Source organism: Notolabrus celidotus, chromosome 21 (assembly GCF_009762535.1).
Source record: "Notolabrus celidotus isolate fNotCel1 chromosome 21, fNotCel1.pri, whole genome shotgun sequence".
In the NCBI taxonomy this organism is placed as follows: domain Eukaryota; kingdom Metazoa; phylum Chordata; class Actinopteri; order Labriformes; family Labridae; genus Notolabrus; species Notolabrus celidotus.
This window is the reverse complement of record NC_048292.1, coordinates 18,949,799-18,968,293: the sequence shown is the minus strand read 5'-3', so window position 1 is coordinate 18,968,293 and position 18,495 is coordinate 18,949,799. Positions and strand designations below refer to the sequence as shown.

At 41.1% G+C, this 18,495-nt stretch overlaps 1 protein-coding gene across 1 annotated transcript in view; it reads right to left on the bottom strand.

The window, feature by feature from the left end:
• The window catches only part of LOC117805160 (IQ motif and SEC7 domain-containing protein 3-like), a gene marked incomplete at its 5' end in the record, with an annotated part of 137,735 nt that extends 119,240 nt beyond the window's left edge, over window positions 1–18,495 (bottom strand). The window contains 3 exon segments of the mRNA XM_034673793.1: window positions 17,696–18,366; window positions 18,369–18,395; window positions 18,397–18,495. Of these exon segments, the coding sequence (XP_034529684.1) occupies window positions 17,696–18,366; window positions 18,369–18,395; window positions 18,397–18,495 (797 nt within the window).

Genomic DNA, 18,495 nt, shown 5'->3' with positions numbered 1-18,495 from the left:
TTTCAGTACTACGAAGGTGGTTCCTGTCTTACCAAGGTAGATCACCATGGTTACTCATGCTGAACTCCTAACCTGCTCCGGAGCAGGTTATGCTCAGGATAAGAGATCAGTTTGGAGAAAACTCTGCCCACTGACCAATCAGCTCACTTGATCACGGAGCTCTGTGAGCTGATCGCGAGGGGAGAGAGAGGGGAAGGACATTTTGTCTACCTGTATGATTTTACATAATAAATACTGATGACAGTTACTGATTATTTTTCCTGACATCATGCTTAAACAGAGTTTGAAGTTGGATTATTCAGATGGCATTGTTGTACTGCATTTAATATAAAACTACGCGTGCCTATCACTTTGAATCATGTTCTCATTTTTATTTCTCCACAGCGCTCAGTTTAACAGGACTGCAGCTGAAATATTAGGTCTAACACTGTCACACACGACACCAGATTAAATCAGAAAGAGAGATCACTGTCAGGGAATAAACAGAGTTATTATAGTCAGATATATCTGCACTAATGATGAGAAATAATACGTGATTTGAGCATTCAAACAGTTTTTGTCTGATCTCTCAGTTCTTCCTTCATGTTTCAAACACAGCTGAAGTTAATCTGGATTATGTGTATAACTTCTTCATATTTTTCTAATATCAGTGCAGTGTTTGAAACATATGTTGATGTCCTGATGGCAGACTTTCCGTGTCTGTGATTGGTCACATGTTGCCTTCCCCGCCCCGTTCATGTGAACACGCTCAGGGTAACTCCAGATTGACTCATCATGTTGATAACCAGCTTCATGTGACAGTTTAGCACGATCTCCTTTGTTAGGTTCAGTGAAGCCGGATCAGGAGAAGATGTCTGGGATATGTTGAACTTGCTTCGTAGTACAGCCCTCTGCTCTAATGGGTTTGTCTGAAACAGCTGTTAGAACTAAAATTCTGTGCACAATGATCACCAGATTGGTGGAAAAATATTCCACAGACAGAGACCATAACTTAACAAAAAATTTTGAGCCAATAGCAGAAGAAAGGCAAAACAAATAGTGAATTGCAGTTACTCATTATGTCCCACGAAAGCAGAAGACTTTCCTTCTGTTTTTATCTGATCTCCAGCTGGTGCCTCCAATATTGAGCAGTTTTAGCAGCTCACATCGAGCATCACGCTACACTGTGTTGCTGCAGGGCCATCTGCTGAGGACTTGGCAGTGGGTCAAATTGTGCAGATATTCTCCACACTTCACACTGATGCATGACAGCTATCAAACTGACATGATTGTCAAACATGAGCCAGGGCTTGGACTGAGGAGGAAAAATCCCATCAACCATATCAGCAAAAGCACCCGTACATTTTGTGCTGTTAAATTGTTTTGTTTACACATTAAGGGAAACACAGAACTTGAGTATTTGAGATGGATGATCCTGATTATCTGCACAGGGAAGAAAAATGTGTTTTCTTGAACACAAGTTGAAAAGAAAATAAGAGGCACGTAGGCAGATGATAAAGTTATAACAAAAAAGCAAGCAAAGAATATTTTCAGCACATCATCGGCATCATTTTTTTTCTTCTCCTACATCCACACTGATGATCCTGTTGGACCTTATGTCTTTCATATTTCAGCTGCTTTCATTTAGGGCTGGGCGATAATTCAATAACGATAATTATCCTGATATAATTTTTCTCAATATAAATATAACAGATGTTAGATAAAAAATTGACATATTTAAACCTTTACTTACACCCACCAACCACTGCAAAGGGAGGGGCTGCTAATGTGCCTTAAATGGTAGTTGCCACCCAGCATTAGACAGGGGAAAAAGACGACATTGAGCAGCCAATCATGTCTCAGGGTAAGGTAGGCTTAAAGACGTTTGGAGCGGAATGTAAACACAGTTGAAACGAGTGACAGGGACACAGAAGAAAAGAAAAAACTGACCAGCTCAAATCAGCGTTGAAAGTCTAAAACTGTGCTGACCCTGTGTTAACTATTAACTTAATACACCTAATTAAATACTCTTTCAGGTTGTAGGTACATAAATCTGATTATGCAAATTAACTCAACCTGTGAAAAATAAGAATCTACAAACAAAACTTCACAAAAATCTCATCTTACACACAAACTTAGTGATTCAAGAAGCTTATCAGAGAACTTAATCTAGATACAAGCTAACAAACAGTCTGGTTTCTTCAACTTTCACTTGAGAGCAAAAATCTACCTTTAAATTTAAAATTAAACAAAGATGATTTTTATCGTGATTATCATCCATAGACAGAAATGAAAAAAATGATCATGATAACATCTTTTTCAGTATCGCCCAGCTCTATTTTCAGCACATCATCCACTTCCTCCTATCCACACACTTTCATGAGGATCTATTCAAATTCCAAAACCTTGATGGCATCACCACTTCAGTCATAAGCTCCTCCCCTTGGCTCTGTGTATCTAATGTTGTAATCCTGGCATCACTGGGTAGACAGACAGGGCGGTGATGATGTAACCACAGAGCAGGGGAAGAGCAAGATGCTTTATGGAAGTCTCAATGTGCAGACAGTTGACATAGTCGCAAATACCACTGCTGACCCATGGCCTCAAGGAAGATGTTTCACAAAGCAAGGTATCTAACCTCTTTTTCTAGGATTAATGAACAAAAGTAACAGAAAAGCACAAGAAAACAATGCTGTTTTAAAATAAAGTTATTGGATAAAAGCTGCATGTCCACTGAGAGATATACATTTTTAAAGGGGTACATTTGTGGCTAAGTGTATGTATCCATTTTTTTCTCATGCATAGTACAATAAATCACTGTTGAGCCTTAGTTGAGCTTTGTGTGATGTGTTGAGAAGACCAGGAAAGCCGATTGGACACGCCGTGCCTGTTCAGATCAGCTCTGCAATGCCTCACAGCCTTAGGTGGATGGCTTTGAACATTACTCTGGGTTGGGTCGTAAAGTTAACCATACCTGACATTTCCCCAGGCAACTGTGTTCCTGCACGTGGGTGTGTGTTTGTTTGAATGCAGCAGCAGACATAGAGATTATGTTAGATAGGGATTAGTGGCCAACAAATGAACCCCAATAATACTAAGTTAAAATGATTGCATACTGACATTGCTTATGAAAAGCAGTGTGTAGCCTTGTGTAAACTATAAATAACAAATAGCCCCAAGCACTAACCTTAGAAGAAACCTTGTTGTTGCATCATGAGCTAGGACTAAACATTTAATTATGCTTATCGCGCCTGAATGATTTTTATTTTTAAATTGTAAATGCTTTGAAGTAACTATAGCTCATACTATTCATCATGTCTCAGAGCCATTTGGAGTTTTATGTCACAGCTGTTGTTTCACCCGATGTTATGACAAAAATGGTTTGCTCTCTACTTCAGTGCATTGCTGTCATGGTAGTTGTTGGGAACAAAAAAGCACCTGTTTTTATGGTATGGAAAAAAGTATGAAGTTTCTGTTGTTCTCCATTAAAAAAAATCAACTTTTTCCACCTAGAAAAAATTAAGCTAGCAGATCAACAGAAACAGATTTACAAGTCTATTTCAAGCATATCAGGTTAATGTTGTAAAGGTTTTCTCATTAAAACCAAAGAACTGGGTGCTCCAGTCTCTGAAGTTAACCTTAACGTAGCTTAGGCAGCGCTAAAGTCTCAGGTATTTAAGATTTTAGAGCAGTCTGTTCTATCAGTATGTGCAGTTAATGTTAGCACAATAAGCTAAAGTGCAGATTTGGGGCTGTGTAGAACTCTGTCTTGCCAGTTTGTTAAGCTAACATTAGCGTACACATTTGGCTGTAGAGTAATCTGTTTTATCTCATCTTAATCCACCATGAGCATTGCAACTCGCAGTATTTAGCTAGTTACAGCGGCGAGGAAAAACTTCCTTTTAACAGGCAGAAACCTCGAACAGAACCAGACTCATGTTAGACAGCCATCTGCCTCGACCAAGTCGGGGTTAGAAAGAGGGATAGAGGAGAGAGAGACAGAGAGAGAGAGAGAGAGAGAGAGAGAGAGAGAGAGAGAGAGAGAGAGAGAGAGACAGAGAGACAGAGAGAGACAGAGAGAGATGATAGTGACGAAACAGATAGTAGTGGTAGTAGTAGTAGCACACAGCCTGTTACAGTCACTCCTGTTCTTTCTGGAGAGGAGATAGAAGCTGTGTCTCTCCTCTCTCATCATGGCCAACGTGAGATCTCTGTCTAATAAGATTGACGGGCTTACAGGACTAGCCAGGAGTCAGACGGAGTTTCAAGAATGTAGCATGTTGTGCTTGACGGAAACGTGACTGCATCAGGATATTCACCACCACAACGTCTCCATTGACGGCTTCCAGACTGTCCGGGCAGACCGTGATAGCACAGAGAGCGCTGTGGGCCTCCGACCATATTATTTGCACAGGGAGATCTCCCAAGTCATACTGGTAGCTGCTTACATCCCCCCTCTGCCAACCTGACTACAGCGTCTAACGTTCTCAACACTGCCATAGCCAGACTCCAAACAGACCACCAGAGTTCCCTCTTCCTGATCTCCGGAGACTTCAACCATTTATTTATTTTCTACATAGCTTATTATTTTATTTGAAAACGTATTGTGTATAGAGCAACTGTAATGACTGAATTCCCCCCCTGAGATAAATAAAGTATTTCTGATTCTAATTCTGATTGCCACTGGAGTCCGCAAGGTCCATAGCAGCTGGATGTCTACGGCAGTGACTCAGAGGAACCTACGAGACAAGGGAGCTAAGGGACACCAGAAAGGTCTAAAGTGCAGATTTGTGCTGCCTGTTCTATCTGTCCTAAGCTAACATTGAGGTAAGCTTAAAAAGCTAATTACATGTATTTCTCTGAAAGACCCCTGGTAGGTTTATATCAACATATCTTCATTATTTTTTAAAGATCATAATAACCAGAAATCTCCATGCATACCCCAAATATAGGCTTGATTTTCTGTAGAATGTAAAAGGTAGAAGTCTAAATCAAACAAAATGTCAGAAACATCAAAGTGTTTCCTGTCAAACATGTTCAGCCTTGACATTAACCCAAAGTCCAACCACTATATTATCCCACATTCAACACTCACAGAAGCACACACACACACGCAGAGAGAGACACACTGGTACTCATAGTATAAACCAATCACGATTGTCTGTTGAGGGATTGTCTGTGCTAAGCTCTCTGGAGGTGAAATCTGCACGACAGATGGATGGACATTTTTCCCATTGCAGCACACATTTCCTACTTTCAAAGATCTTTTTTTTCCCAGAGCGGCAGAGGTCATTAGCTGACTGACCAATGGGAGTCACTATACAGTATTATCTACCCCTTGAGGAATGAAAATATCGTATAAGTACAAACACAGCTGCAGTAACACACTTTCAAATTATGCCTCATTTTCAAGGCATTTGTTAAAGTATGAAACATATGTTAGCAGCTGTAAACTACAAGGTAATAGCTACATTTGAGTTGAAAGATAAGGCTAGCTGTAATGTGCTGCAGAGTGGTTAAGAATGCTACACCCATGACTAGGGATGGGTACTGAATTCGGTACTTTTATAGGTACCAACCGAATTCCGTCGGTACTACCAAGTACCGATTCCCGTAAAATCAAACGGTACCGTGTTTCGGTACCTAAACGCATCCTTGTTACTTTGAGGGAGTGGAAGAGGAGGCGATTTTCCATAATTTCGCCCTGTAATAAAGTTAGAGACTGATTGGGTGGACGTCTCTGCTCTCTGCTCTCTGCTCTCTGCTCTCTGCTCTCTGCTCTCTGCTCTCTGCTCTCTGCTCTCTGCATCTGCGCGGGAGCGCACCAAGCAAAGCCTGCAGCTGACGGGCGCACGCACTCACTGCGAGGCAGAGCTGCAGGAGGATTAAGTTGAGACGCACTCTCACTCCGACTACCTGCCCTGTTTATACTTGCTCTGTCCTGTATGCGTGAATGCCCAACAAGTAAGTTGTGTGTCCTGTTATTTATTATAAAGAGACGGAGAACTGACTTTCTACCGTCCGCAGGCATTAACGTGTGTTCATTGATAAACTCCCAAAAGAGCAATAAGACACCACGAGCACGTGTCAGCTAATATATCTAATCACCTATATAATCCTGTTTCTGTTAATTTCATGTTAAATGAAATAAATATGTTAAATTTAAAAAAATCTAGATTTTATTATTAAACAAATTAACATTTATTACCACATAAACACACAAAAGTACCGAAAATTGGTACCGTTGAGTACCAGTACCGATTCCCAGGTGTCGGGTATCGGTACCGTATTGGTTCAAATGTGAAAGGTACCCATCCCTACCCATGACATATGTGGTATTATTTTTATTACTGACACACTGAAAAATGTTGCTTTTATTACCCTGTATAGTTTTTTAGCGTATCGATGATAAACAGCTGTTGAGTTAGCCTGTTCTAACAATACATTATTTTTTTTTAGAAAGGTTCCTTTTAATATGTAATCGTAAGAGTATATCGTCCTGAAAGTAGAGCTTGGCAATATCAAAAATTATGTTATCACGATAATTTTTTCATATCAGTCTATATAACTTGTATCTGGATTTACTTCTCTGATAAATTTCTTGAATCCCTCATTTTTGACAGTGCTATCAGCAAGCAGGTCTTTTGTGTAGGATGAGATTTTTGTGAAGTTTTAGTTTGTAGATTGTTATTTTGTATTGTGTATCAAGTTAACAGTTAACACCGAGTCAGCACAGTGTTAGACTAACGACTCTGATTTGAGCTGGTAGGTTTTGTGTTTTCTTCAGTGTCGCTGTCGCTCCTTTCAGCTGTGTTTAAATTCCGCTCCAAACGTCTTTAAGCCCGCCTACCTCTCACCCTGCGACATGATTGGCTGTTCAATGTCTTCTTCTTCTTCTGTCTAATGCTGGGTCGCATCTAGTGTTTAAGACACATTAGCACCCCGTCCCTTTCCAGTGGTTGGGGGGTGTAATTATAGGTATAAATACATAGTTTTTTTATCCAACATTTGTCATATTTATATTGGGAAAAATTATATCACTAAAATGATAGTTATCAATTTATCGCCCAGCCCTACCTTAAAGTAAATAAATGGTGTCTCAGAAATTTCTATTTGGCTTGTAAAAGTAAGTGTCAGGATGTGAATAGTTAAAGAGGGATTGATTGTGAGAAAGCTTTGATTGTCCAATCAAATTATCCGCCTGCATTATGCAATCAGTTTGAGTGACGCCAGATGACAACCACTGATGGCACTGCCATTTGCAAACACAGCTCAGACATATGTAGATTGCATACTAATGACACACACTCTGCAGATTGCTCATTAGGCCCACTGTTCATTTGCTTGGAACAGAAATGAAATGCATCAATCAAATATGTGAATAATTTTGCCCCCGACCATGAGGGAGACAGCTTACTCTGAAACAGCAGTTCAAGCTCATAGTTATTCAAATTGTATGCAGAGCCGTACATTTCCATGTGCAATATTAACATATAAAACATGATGTCAGCTGGAAGTGTCGAGGATGAGGATGACACTCGAGTCTTTTTGGTGCGCTGGGCATGTAGCCTAAGTGGCAGAGGACTGTCGTTTAAGGGCCATGTTTAGACAGAAAATCAAGGACGAGCCAAACTTTGATTGATTAGGAGGCATAGATGCCGAGGACATTATAAAGAAACTGGACTGAATTTTAGCCAAGTTATGAAAATAATTGGACAATAGACAAACTACTCAGTATGTAATGTGACATAAGCTTTTCTGTACCGATATATTTATTTAGCCTGTCTCTCTGTCATCCTCCATAATCACAGTCCCCTCTTGTTTTGAACAAGATATCTGGCAAGGAGAAGTTCAGCATGGCCAGCAAAAGTATAACAACAATCAAAAGCTGCTGGCTGGAAATGGCACACATCATTAGTCAATAGATGCATACTATTTTGACTGAAAAAGAAATACTCAGGCCAAGGATCCACTCAAAATAAAAACTGCTAAAGAAAGAAGCTTTTGATTCAGATACAGGTAGTTTTGACAACTTTCTGCAGGTTTCTATTTCCAACCACATTTCTGAGAAATACATGCTAGGGTTATTGTATTTGACAGAAGTTTTAAAGATATAGAGAAGAAATGTCCTGCTCTAGTCTCAAATACTGGCATTAGTGCACATCAAGTCCCTTTAAGTGCAAGAGTTCCTGGGTCTTTTAGCCCCCAGAACTACTTTCCCTCAAACTAAGAGGTCCCTGTGCCCTCTTTGTTGTCTGCGTTTCGACGGCTGAAGTCTGCGGTAGATTGTGCAAATCAGGCCAGTGACGTATGGAGAAAAAATAAATGTAAATGCACTTCACCACCAGACCAGTAGAGGGCAGTAAAACAAAGACGAATGTCATTCATCACAGATGACACCATAGAAGCAGACGGACAGGCAGGTATCACAACAGTTAGCCTGTTAGCATGGAAGAGACTCAGCTCGTGCTGTTTTAGATCGTGCTATATTTCATCACAGATGGATTCACTGAATCAACACGTGAGAGACGTGTAAATATCTGATGAGGATATTTTGAAATCTTAATAAAAACTAAACTAGTTTGCATTCCCAGGAACTCCCTCTGTGTTTCAACAGCTGTGTAAACTCCACAAACACTGACACGTTCAGCTGAAGGGCTCCAGTTTACAGGGTCACTTTTAAAACCGTAACACCGGGAGAGACGTAATCGCGGTGGGTTTAGAGAAGACTGCTATTACAAGCTGCTATATCAAGTGAATCACAGCTTTTTCTTTGGAAAAGTACACACACATACAAAAAAGATAGAACAAATAAAAACAAATGAAAGAAAGAGAAATCAAGTGAATCACAGATGTGTGTGATGTTATTGTGGTCGGCGGGCGGAATAAAAACACTGCAGGTAATCTACCAATCAGACACCTTCAGCATTGCAGGCCCTGCCCCCTGAAAGCCCTGGAACCTTTGAAAAGTACTACCCCCCTAGCAGGGGCTTTTTAGGGGGGAGATTATCTACCCCTGAACTAAATTTAGACCCTGGGTCCACTGGTTAAAACAAATGTAGTTCAGGGGTAAAGTTCCTCCGGTCGAAAAAAGGCCTTTTGTTTCTATGTCTGCGGCACCCTCCGGTCTTAAAATATGAAGCCCATGCGGAAGTGCTTAAAACTGCAGTTCATGGAGTGTCCACATGAGGCTGGCTGCAGAACCCCTGGAAACCACATACACACCAATTCAAAAAAGGCGATCTTTGCAGCATTAATAAACATGTTTACAGCCTGGTTCAAACAACAGTTTAGGTCTGAGTAGCTAATTTGATTGAATTTCAGTGGCTTCAGTGTGACCATTATCCTTGGAAAATACTTATTTTGGAAAAGGATTTGCAGTGCTAAATAAAAAAACCCAGACCAAGATTGGTGGCAAGAAAAAGTTGGCATAAAATTCTTGATGAGAAAAAAATCCTTTCAAACAGCTGTTCTCTTGTCTTTTAGACATCCAAACACAGAAACAAATACCACCTTCAACACTCACACAATGCACACGGTTGCACACGCGGCTGAATTACCGTCAACTGGGACTGTCTTTCGCCTTGCTCAACTTGTGCATGAAAGAAGCTAATATTCTACCAGGGAGTCGGAATCACCCGCCAGCTACATCCTCTGAGAAATGAAGCAATTTAAAAGCACTACACACCAAATGTGATATTCATGATTTGGATTCCAGCAGCAGCAGAGCCAAGCCACCCTGTCATAACCGAGCAGACGTGATTCCCATCCAGACAGAAGGGAGGGGAACTGAGCTAAAAAGCAAAGGATGGGAGGTTCTAGCTCTCGAGTAATGGTGGCAGGAAGGGAAATACAGAAAGCAGGACAGAGAGAGAGAGAGCACGAGACAAACAGAGTGGAACAAAATGTCCATTGCAGCTCCATGCATCGGTCACCCACCCATCTACTTCTCTCTCTATCCCTCCCACTGCTCTATATCTGCTCAGCAACAATGGACAGACAGACAGACAAACATAGCCTAGCATGCAGTGCCTAACGCCAGCTGTTTCCCTCAGGAGTTAAGACCAAAAATGAGCTTTGAAAAATGGGGAAACAATAGATGGACTCATCTTTTACAAATACACAACCATTCATTGACTCAGTATTTTGTCAGTTACATGACTGTTGCAAAGATTTGATGCTTTTTTTTTTTTTTTTTTGTTCAACTCCTCAACAAACTTCTATATCATCCCACATGAGCCTCATGTTTTACCTGTGAGGCACATATTTCTGACAGTAATCCAAAACACTGCTGTGACTGGACATTAAAACATATTAAGCTAACGACTTTCATAATGTTTGTTGTATTGCTGGGCGATATTGACTAATATCACACTAATAAATTTCATATAAGTTGATATCGATAATTATCACAATACTTATCAAATAATTACTTAATGTAATTTTAAAGGCAGATTTTTGCTCCTGAGTGAAAGTTTAAGAGACCAGACCGTTTGTGAGAAATAGACAAGTTTAAAGCCTGTTTCAAAAAACGGTTTAGGTATGAGTAGCTAATTTTGCTATCGGCACACACTGTACAGGGGGTGCTTTTTTTTATAACTTGTTACTTTCAAAGATATTAAACATCTAAGTTTTGCCTTAATAAGGACATGGCTGACTTGATTGACAGGCGGGCACCCTATAGCTGTTAGTGAAAAGGCTAAAGGCCTGCCTCTTTACCTCACACTAGCGTGGAAGAAGTTAGGTTGTGTTCAGCGTTTCCAATATTGCAACCCCGACGATAGGCTTCAAAACAGCGCTTCAGGAACAGATTGGTGACGTCATATATAATACTCTATGTCCATTTTTTACAGTCTATGGTCGCAACTAGCGTTTAAGACACATTAGAGGTTTAAATATATTGATTTTGTTAATTGAACATTTGATATCTTTATATTGAGAAAATTATATAATTATAATTGTTATTGTTTTATCACCCAGCCCTAGTTTAGAGTCACCATTCCTTAATTTTTAACAACATTTTTATAAATGGATAAAGAATTGTCAGCTACTCTGATAAAGTTAGCAACAGCTGAGCTAGCAGTCCCCAATGCCAAGCCATCGAGCTTCAGAAAGAAATATTTTGCACAGGAAAATGCTGTTTACCTTATTAAATTACCTGGTTATTATGTTTTTGTTCCTGGTATGATTCTTGTAAGCAAAACAAACAACAAACAAAAGCTGACCCAGGGTTTTCTTGGCTGATCTTGAACTTTATAGGAGAAAGCCCTCCTCGGGAGTCAACTTCTTTTTGAGCAAATTCTCCCCAGCTGTAGATTTACAGCGAGGAAAACCTCCTCCAACCAGCAAAAATGAATCAGTTCTTGAAAGTTACTTTTCACATGGTGAAAACAGGTCTATGGCTCTAAGGTCTAACCTTGTGTTTATTTATGTTACTTGGAGAAAAGGCGTGTGATATTTTGAGATTAAAAAAATAGTTTGGCTTTCAGATAAGGCTGTAGTAGGTTGAAATCAAGGCTTGAGTGACTCTAAAGGGTAAGCATAGCTGTTGAGGCATGTGCTGGCCGAGCTCCAGGCTCATTGATCTGAGAGCGCCAGAGCATGGAGAGACTGCAGCACCCAGCAGGCACTTTGTAGGGTTCTCTGTAATGTATATATGTGCGTGCATGAGAGGGCTAAACCCCGCTCCCCTTATCTCTCAGTGCTCTCTATATATCCCAGTTTATTCTAGAAGGAGACGGGGTACAGGCAAGAGATGGCATACATACTTTGCTCCAGTTGGCCGAAAGCAGCAGAAATGAGGGCATGGTGAGTGTCACAGCCAATGTGGAAAATTATGTAGGCTCCCAGATGACATGTGGAATGTTAGTGTTCATATGCATTAGTAAGTACCTCTCATATTCGACCAAGAGCTTAACGTATCTGCAAGTGTGTGTGGGAGGCAGGGAAGCAGCTGAGAAGCACCTGGAGCCATATGAGGACCCTGGGACTTCGACCTCAGGCAACAGGATTGCTGCCTATCAGACACACACACGCCTCTGTAGGCAGACAAACACCTTAGCTGTGCTTGTCACTCTCCCCGACTCCCTCCTGAACACACAGTCCAATCTTCCCACTCTCTCATTGTAACACACACACTTTTGGCAGCCCCTGAGTGTATAAAGAGGACCTAAGGACAGGGTGGACTGAGCGCTCCAGCCCAGCAGGGAGATGGGTTAAGTGGTGGAGAGCCTGACTATTGGAGGATTGGAATGAATACCAATCCAGTTTGTAGAAAAAAACTGCTGATAACGGAAAAGAGAGTAGGACAAGGAACTGAGGATGGATGAGATGGTTAAGGAGATATACCAAAAATACACAATCAAGGGACTAAAAAGATCCACATGGTAATTCTTTCCATGGATGTTAAATTTCAGTTGGTTTTTCGCTGATCAACCTTAGTGCTAATTTTCAGATTTCCAACTATTTTGCAAACCCGAAACACCCCAGTGTGTCATTGTAAATGCATTTGAACCTTCCACCCTGTGCCTGATGTAAAAGAAAAATGTCTGCCATGTGAATTTGGTGACTAAGGTACAGGAACAAAAGTATCTTTTGCAACTTGGGAACAAGGAGTCAAAGATTGGAGGAAAATCAAAACAAGGAAAATGTAAGTTGAAAGACTGGGAGGCACATTTGACAGAGAGAGTGGGGAGAAAGAATAGTAGTCAGGGTTGCTGAAGGCTTCCCTCAGATCACATAGGCCCCTTAAGATTCTTTCTCCTGCTGAGTAACAAAATTGCAACACTTCCGATTCTCTATACAAGAAGTTTGAGTTCATACCACAACAAAAAGTCTACTAGGAATTGGAAACAACTTTTCAACCGCATTTACTGTTCGGAGCTGAAGGCAGCCAAAGTTTGCATTCAACATAATGACACTGGATGAGATTGAGAATGCAAGAGCGAGCACAACTATTCATTTAGTTCTTTGCAAATGGATTCCCTGCTTCCTTTATATGAAGTAAAAACTTTGATGAGTTAGGGAAATAGTGGAAAATTCAATACAATTAAGTATTCTGGGATTGTTTTCAGACTTGCTCCATTGATTATCTACTAATAACCATAAACCTGTCTTTGATGGTTGCCTGTTTCCATTATATCTTATGTCCACTACAGTGTGATTTTCAGTTATTCCTCTCCTTGAACCAGCTCTTCCGGGACACCTGTGTACAAGTGTCTTCCGGTCGCACACTACAGAGTGTTTTGATCCCACTTCTACTCTTACTGCCAAAGGAAGAGGGGACGACTTAATAGAGTCTGTATTTTGAAATCCCAATCTCAAACTTAACCTTTAAAGTGCAACAGACTGGCTGCGAAGACAACTGTAGCCCACTAAAGAATCCAAAAGTTGCAGTAATTCACAGGAGGAACCATAAGTCGATGTACGGCTGGGCGATAATTCGTTGACGATCATTATCGTGATATCATTTTTCTCAACTTAATATAAAAAATGTTTGATACAAATTTGAGACAACTTCTGCTGTGCACTTCAACACACTTCATATTTAAAGTCCACCCCGACCGTAGTACAACTGAACACTGAATAACCGTGATGGATTCCTTGCACCGTGGGAAACAATATCACTCCACCCGTAACCTCTGATAATCCTAAAGGGGAATGCACTACTCAAAACTATACTCTACTTAACTGACACACAGTTTATAGTTTGACATATCTTTGTTGTAAATCTAAATCAAGAGAAAAATAAGAATCTACAAACTAAAACTTCCCAAAAATTTACACAAAAGACCTGCTTCCTGTTAGCACAAACTCCAGCTGACAAACCGTCTGGTTTCTTCAACTTTCACTAAAGGCCAAAAATCTAACTTTAATTGTAAATCAAATAATGATATGATTTGATTTGATATTTATCGTGATAATTATCGACATCAACTGATATGAAAAATGTTATCGTGACAACATCTTTTGCAATGTCACCCAGCTCTATGTCAAGGAACACCATAGGTAAATACACAGACCCTTGGTAATATGTTTTTGACACATCCCTGTCATCAGCCTGTTTGTAGAAATATATAACTTCTCCGGCGGCACTGACAGCACAGCCATACACCATCTTGTCTGACTGGGATCATTGCTTTAAGTGGAGATTACAATGCTCCGTCACTTGTCTTGCCTTTCATGTATCACTGCTTTCACATTACCGATAAAATAGTGTGCATATGCTCCCTCTCATTATTTTCATAAATCTCTCAAAGTTTTAAGGGGATTTATTGAGTTGTTTTTTTTCCTGTGCATCTCATATCTGATGTGTTCATTCGCCAGTAGTGTTTCATTTAGCAATGCTAATGTATAGGATTCCTGACCTCTGCCCTCTCCAAGAATTTCATCTTAATGGCAAGATAAATCAATCTGGATTAACAGGAACAATGAAAATGCAGCCTGCTGGAACAGATGGGGCTCAGTGTGCTGTGTTGTGTGTGTTACAGTGTGCTGCTCTGGTGGAGGCAATTCATGTGACCTTGATAGTGGCAAAGAACAATCCGCGTCATGGACGGTTCTGAAGCATACAGGGCAATAAAAAGTTGAAGGTTGCATTTTTTTCTATCAAATCAAAGAAGATCCAAGGTTCTTTTTTTCTGCATCAGTAAAAACCTGGGGTTGATGTAAGAAACATGCAACAGGGATCCTACATAGCAACATGAAATACAAGGTGACTTTCCGGATACTGGTGAAAAAGGACTTGTATTTGATTATTTTGTATGTATCATGTCCAAAAAATAGTTTTGTCGTGTTAGAGCCCCACACTCAATATAACTGTGTCTTTGTTTATAAGAGGAAGAGGAAGAAAATAATCAAATAGAGAGTTTGGGATGAGGGACTGGCACAAAAATACCTAGAGTGATCATTGGTTATAAAATAAGTTGCATTTTGGCACTGTTTAACGGATTAAAAAATTGACTACAGGACTTAATAACAGAACAAGCATTAGCTTTGTATGACAGTATCCATTTAACACTTAAGGCTGGTTTGTCCTTCTGCATCGACCCTATGCAGCATTGACACGGACGTGACGCTACATACTTGTGCGTCGATGTGTCCGTATCGCCTAACATTAATCTGCTGAAATGCTTGAGGGCAGTGTGGTCTCTCTGATAGTCGTGTCGCCTGTTTTCTGTTTATATTTTCACAGCGATTCCAAGTGTATAATGTTAATTTACAGCTGATACATGTTGCTGTTTATCATACAGCAATGATGACAAGGAAGAATATAGAGGTAAACTTGTGTCTAGAAATAGCATCACGAGTTGGCACGGTCACTCTTAACACCAAAACACTGGTTGCTCAGAACAGGTCGTAATCCTTTTTCCACAGTGAAAACTGGGTTGAAATGTTCAGCAGGTTATATTATTTAATTACAGTTAAACCTGATTGAACCAAGCCTGGATAAAGAAGAGATTTAATAGCTCGCAGCTACAGACGCTGGTGGTGTTGCAGTGTAAAGGGTGACCCTTTTAACTGGTGACTGTCAGCCGAAGGCACCTCTCACAAAGGCTTTTCGTTTTTCATTAAACACATATCTGATGTGTTTATTATATGTAACAAAACAAAATAAACTTGGAGGCATTTGTGCGCACTCTTTTCATTTTTCAACAGCTGTTGTAATCGCTACAATCACCGACACGTTCGGTTCAACGTCACGAGTTAACACAGACACTCTTAAATTCTTAACACCAAAACACGGGTTGCTCAGAAACGGCCATAATCCTGTCGGAATTCTGGAGAGCTTGAGTTTGTGGTTGAGTATCGATTCTGATAACTAAGCACCGAACAACCGTACACTTTGATGCTGACAGCAGTTTTAATTCAGTGTTTAAAGCTTGCTAACTCATCTGAATGAATGGAGCTGTGTTGTATCATACAATATTTCTGTATCTATCTTATGGTATCATATCATACCTTAATGTATCGTGTCATATAATGTCACATCATATATCCATATCCATACTGCATGGTATCACATCATGTTGTACCATATTAACTGTATTCCATTGAAGTGTATAATATCATATCATGAGATACCCTGCTAAATAGACTATATAACCATGATTTTTGTGTGTGTGTGTGTGTATTTGTGTCAGTGTAACATCTTATAGTTTGTATCTCAACGAGGAACAAGCACTGTAGTCTTCCAGCCTGTAAATTAGAACCTTATTTTTAGGTGCTTTTTGAAAGTGCTGACATTTGTATCAAAGTCAGCGATTTCCCTTTAGGAGTTTGTGCTTTGTGCTTGTTCTAAAACTGTGTTTACAGTGTCACCAAGCTCTCCCGGCATCTGCCGAGCCTAAAAACAGGTGCAATTCTAAGAAAAAAATCCTCATCTCATTAGACTTTCAAAGGAAGATGAACACATGAGGAGGCACAGAGGAAAAAGAGCCTCAGTAAGAGGAGAAAAGTTGACCAACATCTCGCTTCATCTAGGGCTGGGAGATAATTCGAAAACTATAATTATCGAGATATGATTTTTCTCAATATGAATATAACAAATGTTCGATAAGAAAATTATTCCTTGGATTATTTAAACCTGTCATTACACCCCCCAAACACTTGAAAGGGAGGGGGTTCTAATGTGTCTTAAACGCTAGTTGCCACCCAACATTAGACAGAAGAAGAGGACGACATTGAACAGCCAATCATGACGCAGGGTAAGAGGTAAGCAGGCTTCCAGACATTTGGAGCGGAATGTAAACACAGCTGCAACGAGAAACAGCAAAACCTACCAGCTCAAAGCAGAGCCGTTAGTCTAACACTGCGCTGTCTCTACGTCAACTATAAACTTAATACACTTTTGGGATGTGTTTAAATAAATCTGATTGTGCAAATGATCTCCACCTGAGAAAAATAAGAATCTACAAACTAAAAATTCACAAAAATCTCATCTTACACACAAACATGCTTCCTATTAGCACTGTCAAAAATGAATGATTCAAGAAGCTCATCAGAGAACTAAATCCAGATACAAGCTAACAAACTGTCTGGTTTCTTCAACTTTCACTCCGGAGGAAAGATCTGTCTTTAAATTTAAATGAAATAATGGTTTAATTTATATCGGGATAATTATCGATATCGACTGATGTGAAAAACAAATATCATGATAACATCTTTTGTAATATCGCCCAGCTCTAGATTCACCTCTGGTGGTCACTTCCAAAGAGGAGTGACAGTCCACCTTGGTGCAGAATCAACAAGCCGACCACAGTTAAAATGCCAGCCAGGGTCCTCCCGATCAATATCCATTAAGCATGCAATTGATTTCACAGGGCAACATCGAAGTGAATAATGTGAAAATTCTGGAGGAGCTTGAATTACCTGTCAGAACATTAAGCCTGGGCTTGTCAGAGGGGATGTGAAGTTAATCAAAGGCAAAGACTCACACAGTGTGTTTGATTTCATAGTACAGCATCTTAAGTCTTTTCTTCTGTAGGTTTCCAAAATATCAGCTTACCTGAGTGAAGATATTAGCGTTATTTCTGGTGGCCCTCTGAGGGTATTATGTGTTTGCTGTCCAAACATATTTACTATATTTAGATATGAAAATCTGCCGGAGCACAGAGCCACAATATCCATCTTATTAGGGTCACTGAATTTATTATTGAGTCTGTTTTGAGACAGGAGATGGAGGTGGAATAATGTGCACATCATGAAAACAACTTACTCCGCTTTCCTGGCCAGTCCAACGGAGCGGCAGAGCGTGGTCGGAGTCTGCGGAACCAGAGACTTGCAGCAGGGACTCCTCTTGTCCTCCTCTCCGGAGTCCGGGCTTCCTTGGCTCGCTTTAGGAGACTGCGGCGAAGTGGGCACGAGCTGCAGCTGCTGCGGGTGGTGGGAGGACGGCGCAGGGGCGCTCTGGTGCTGCTGAGGCTGGGCGGAGAGCCCGGGAATCTGCTGCGGATGCTGCGGTAGAGGCGGCTGCTGCTGCTGCTGCTGCTGCGCCTGCTGCTGCTGCGCCTGCTGGCCGAGATGCGCCGCAGCTTTCCCCGGGTGCTGATGGAGGTGGGCCGGTGCTTGGGGACTGGCGCTGCGGTGGGTCGAGTGATGTTGTGGAGGGTGGGGGTGGTGGTGGTGGTGATGCTGAGCGGGCTGCTGCTGGACGTAGTGGTGAGGGTCCCGAAGCTGCCGGTTCTCTCCGATCAGGTCCTCCACCTTCCGCTCGAGCTCGTCGATGCGTTGGCGCTGCGTCTGGATCAGGCTTTGCTGGTTCTGGACGATGGTGGTGAGTTCCTTCAGGTAAAGAACGGCTTTCATTGGATTATCCAGCAGGCTCTCCATCACTGACTGTAGCTGTGGCCGTGTGCCCGGCTGTGTGTCACTCCGTCTTCGGATGTTTTCTGGCGCTGCGAACCGTCGATGAGGCCTTCTGAACGGTGCGTAACCGGGATGCTGTGGCCGCCGTCTGACGCCTGTACGCTCTGCCAGGGTTGGGTAGTCTCTCTCTCTCTCTCTCTCTCTCTCTCT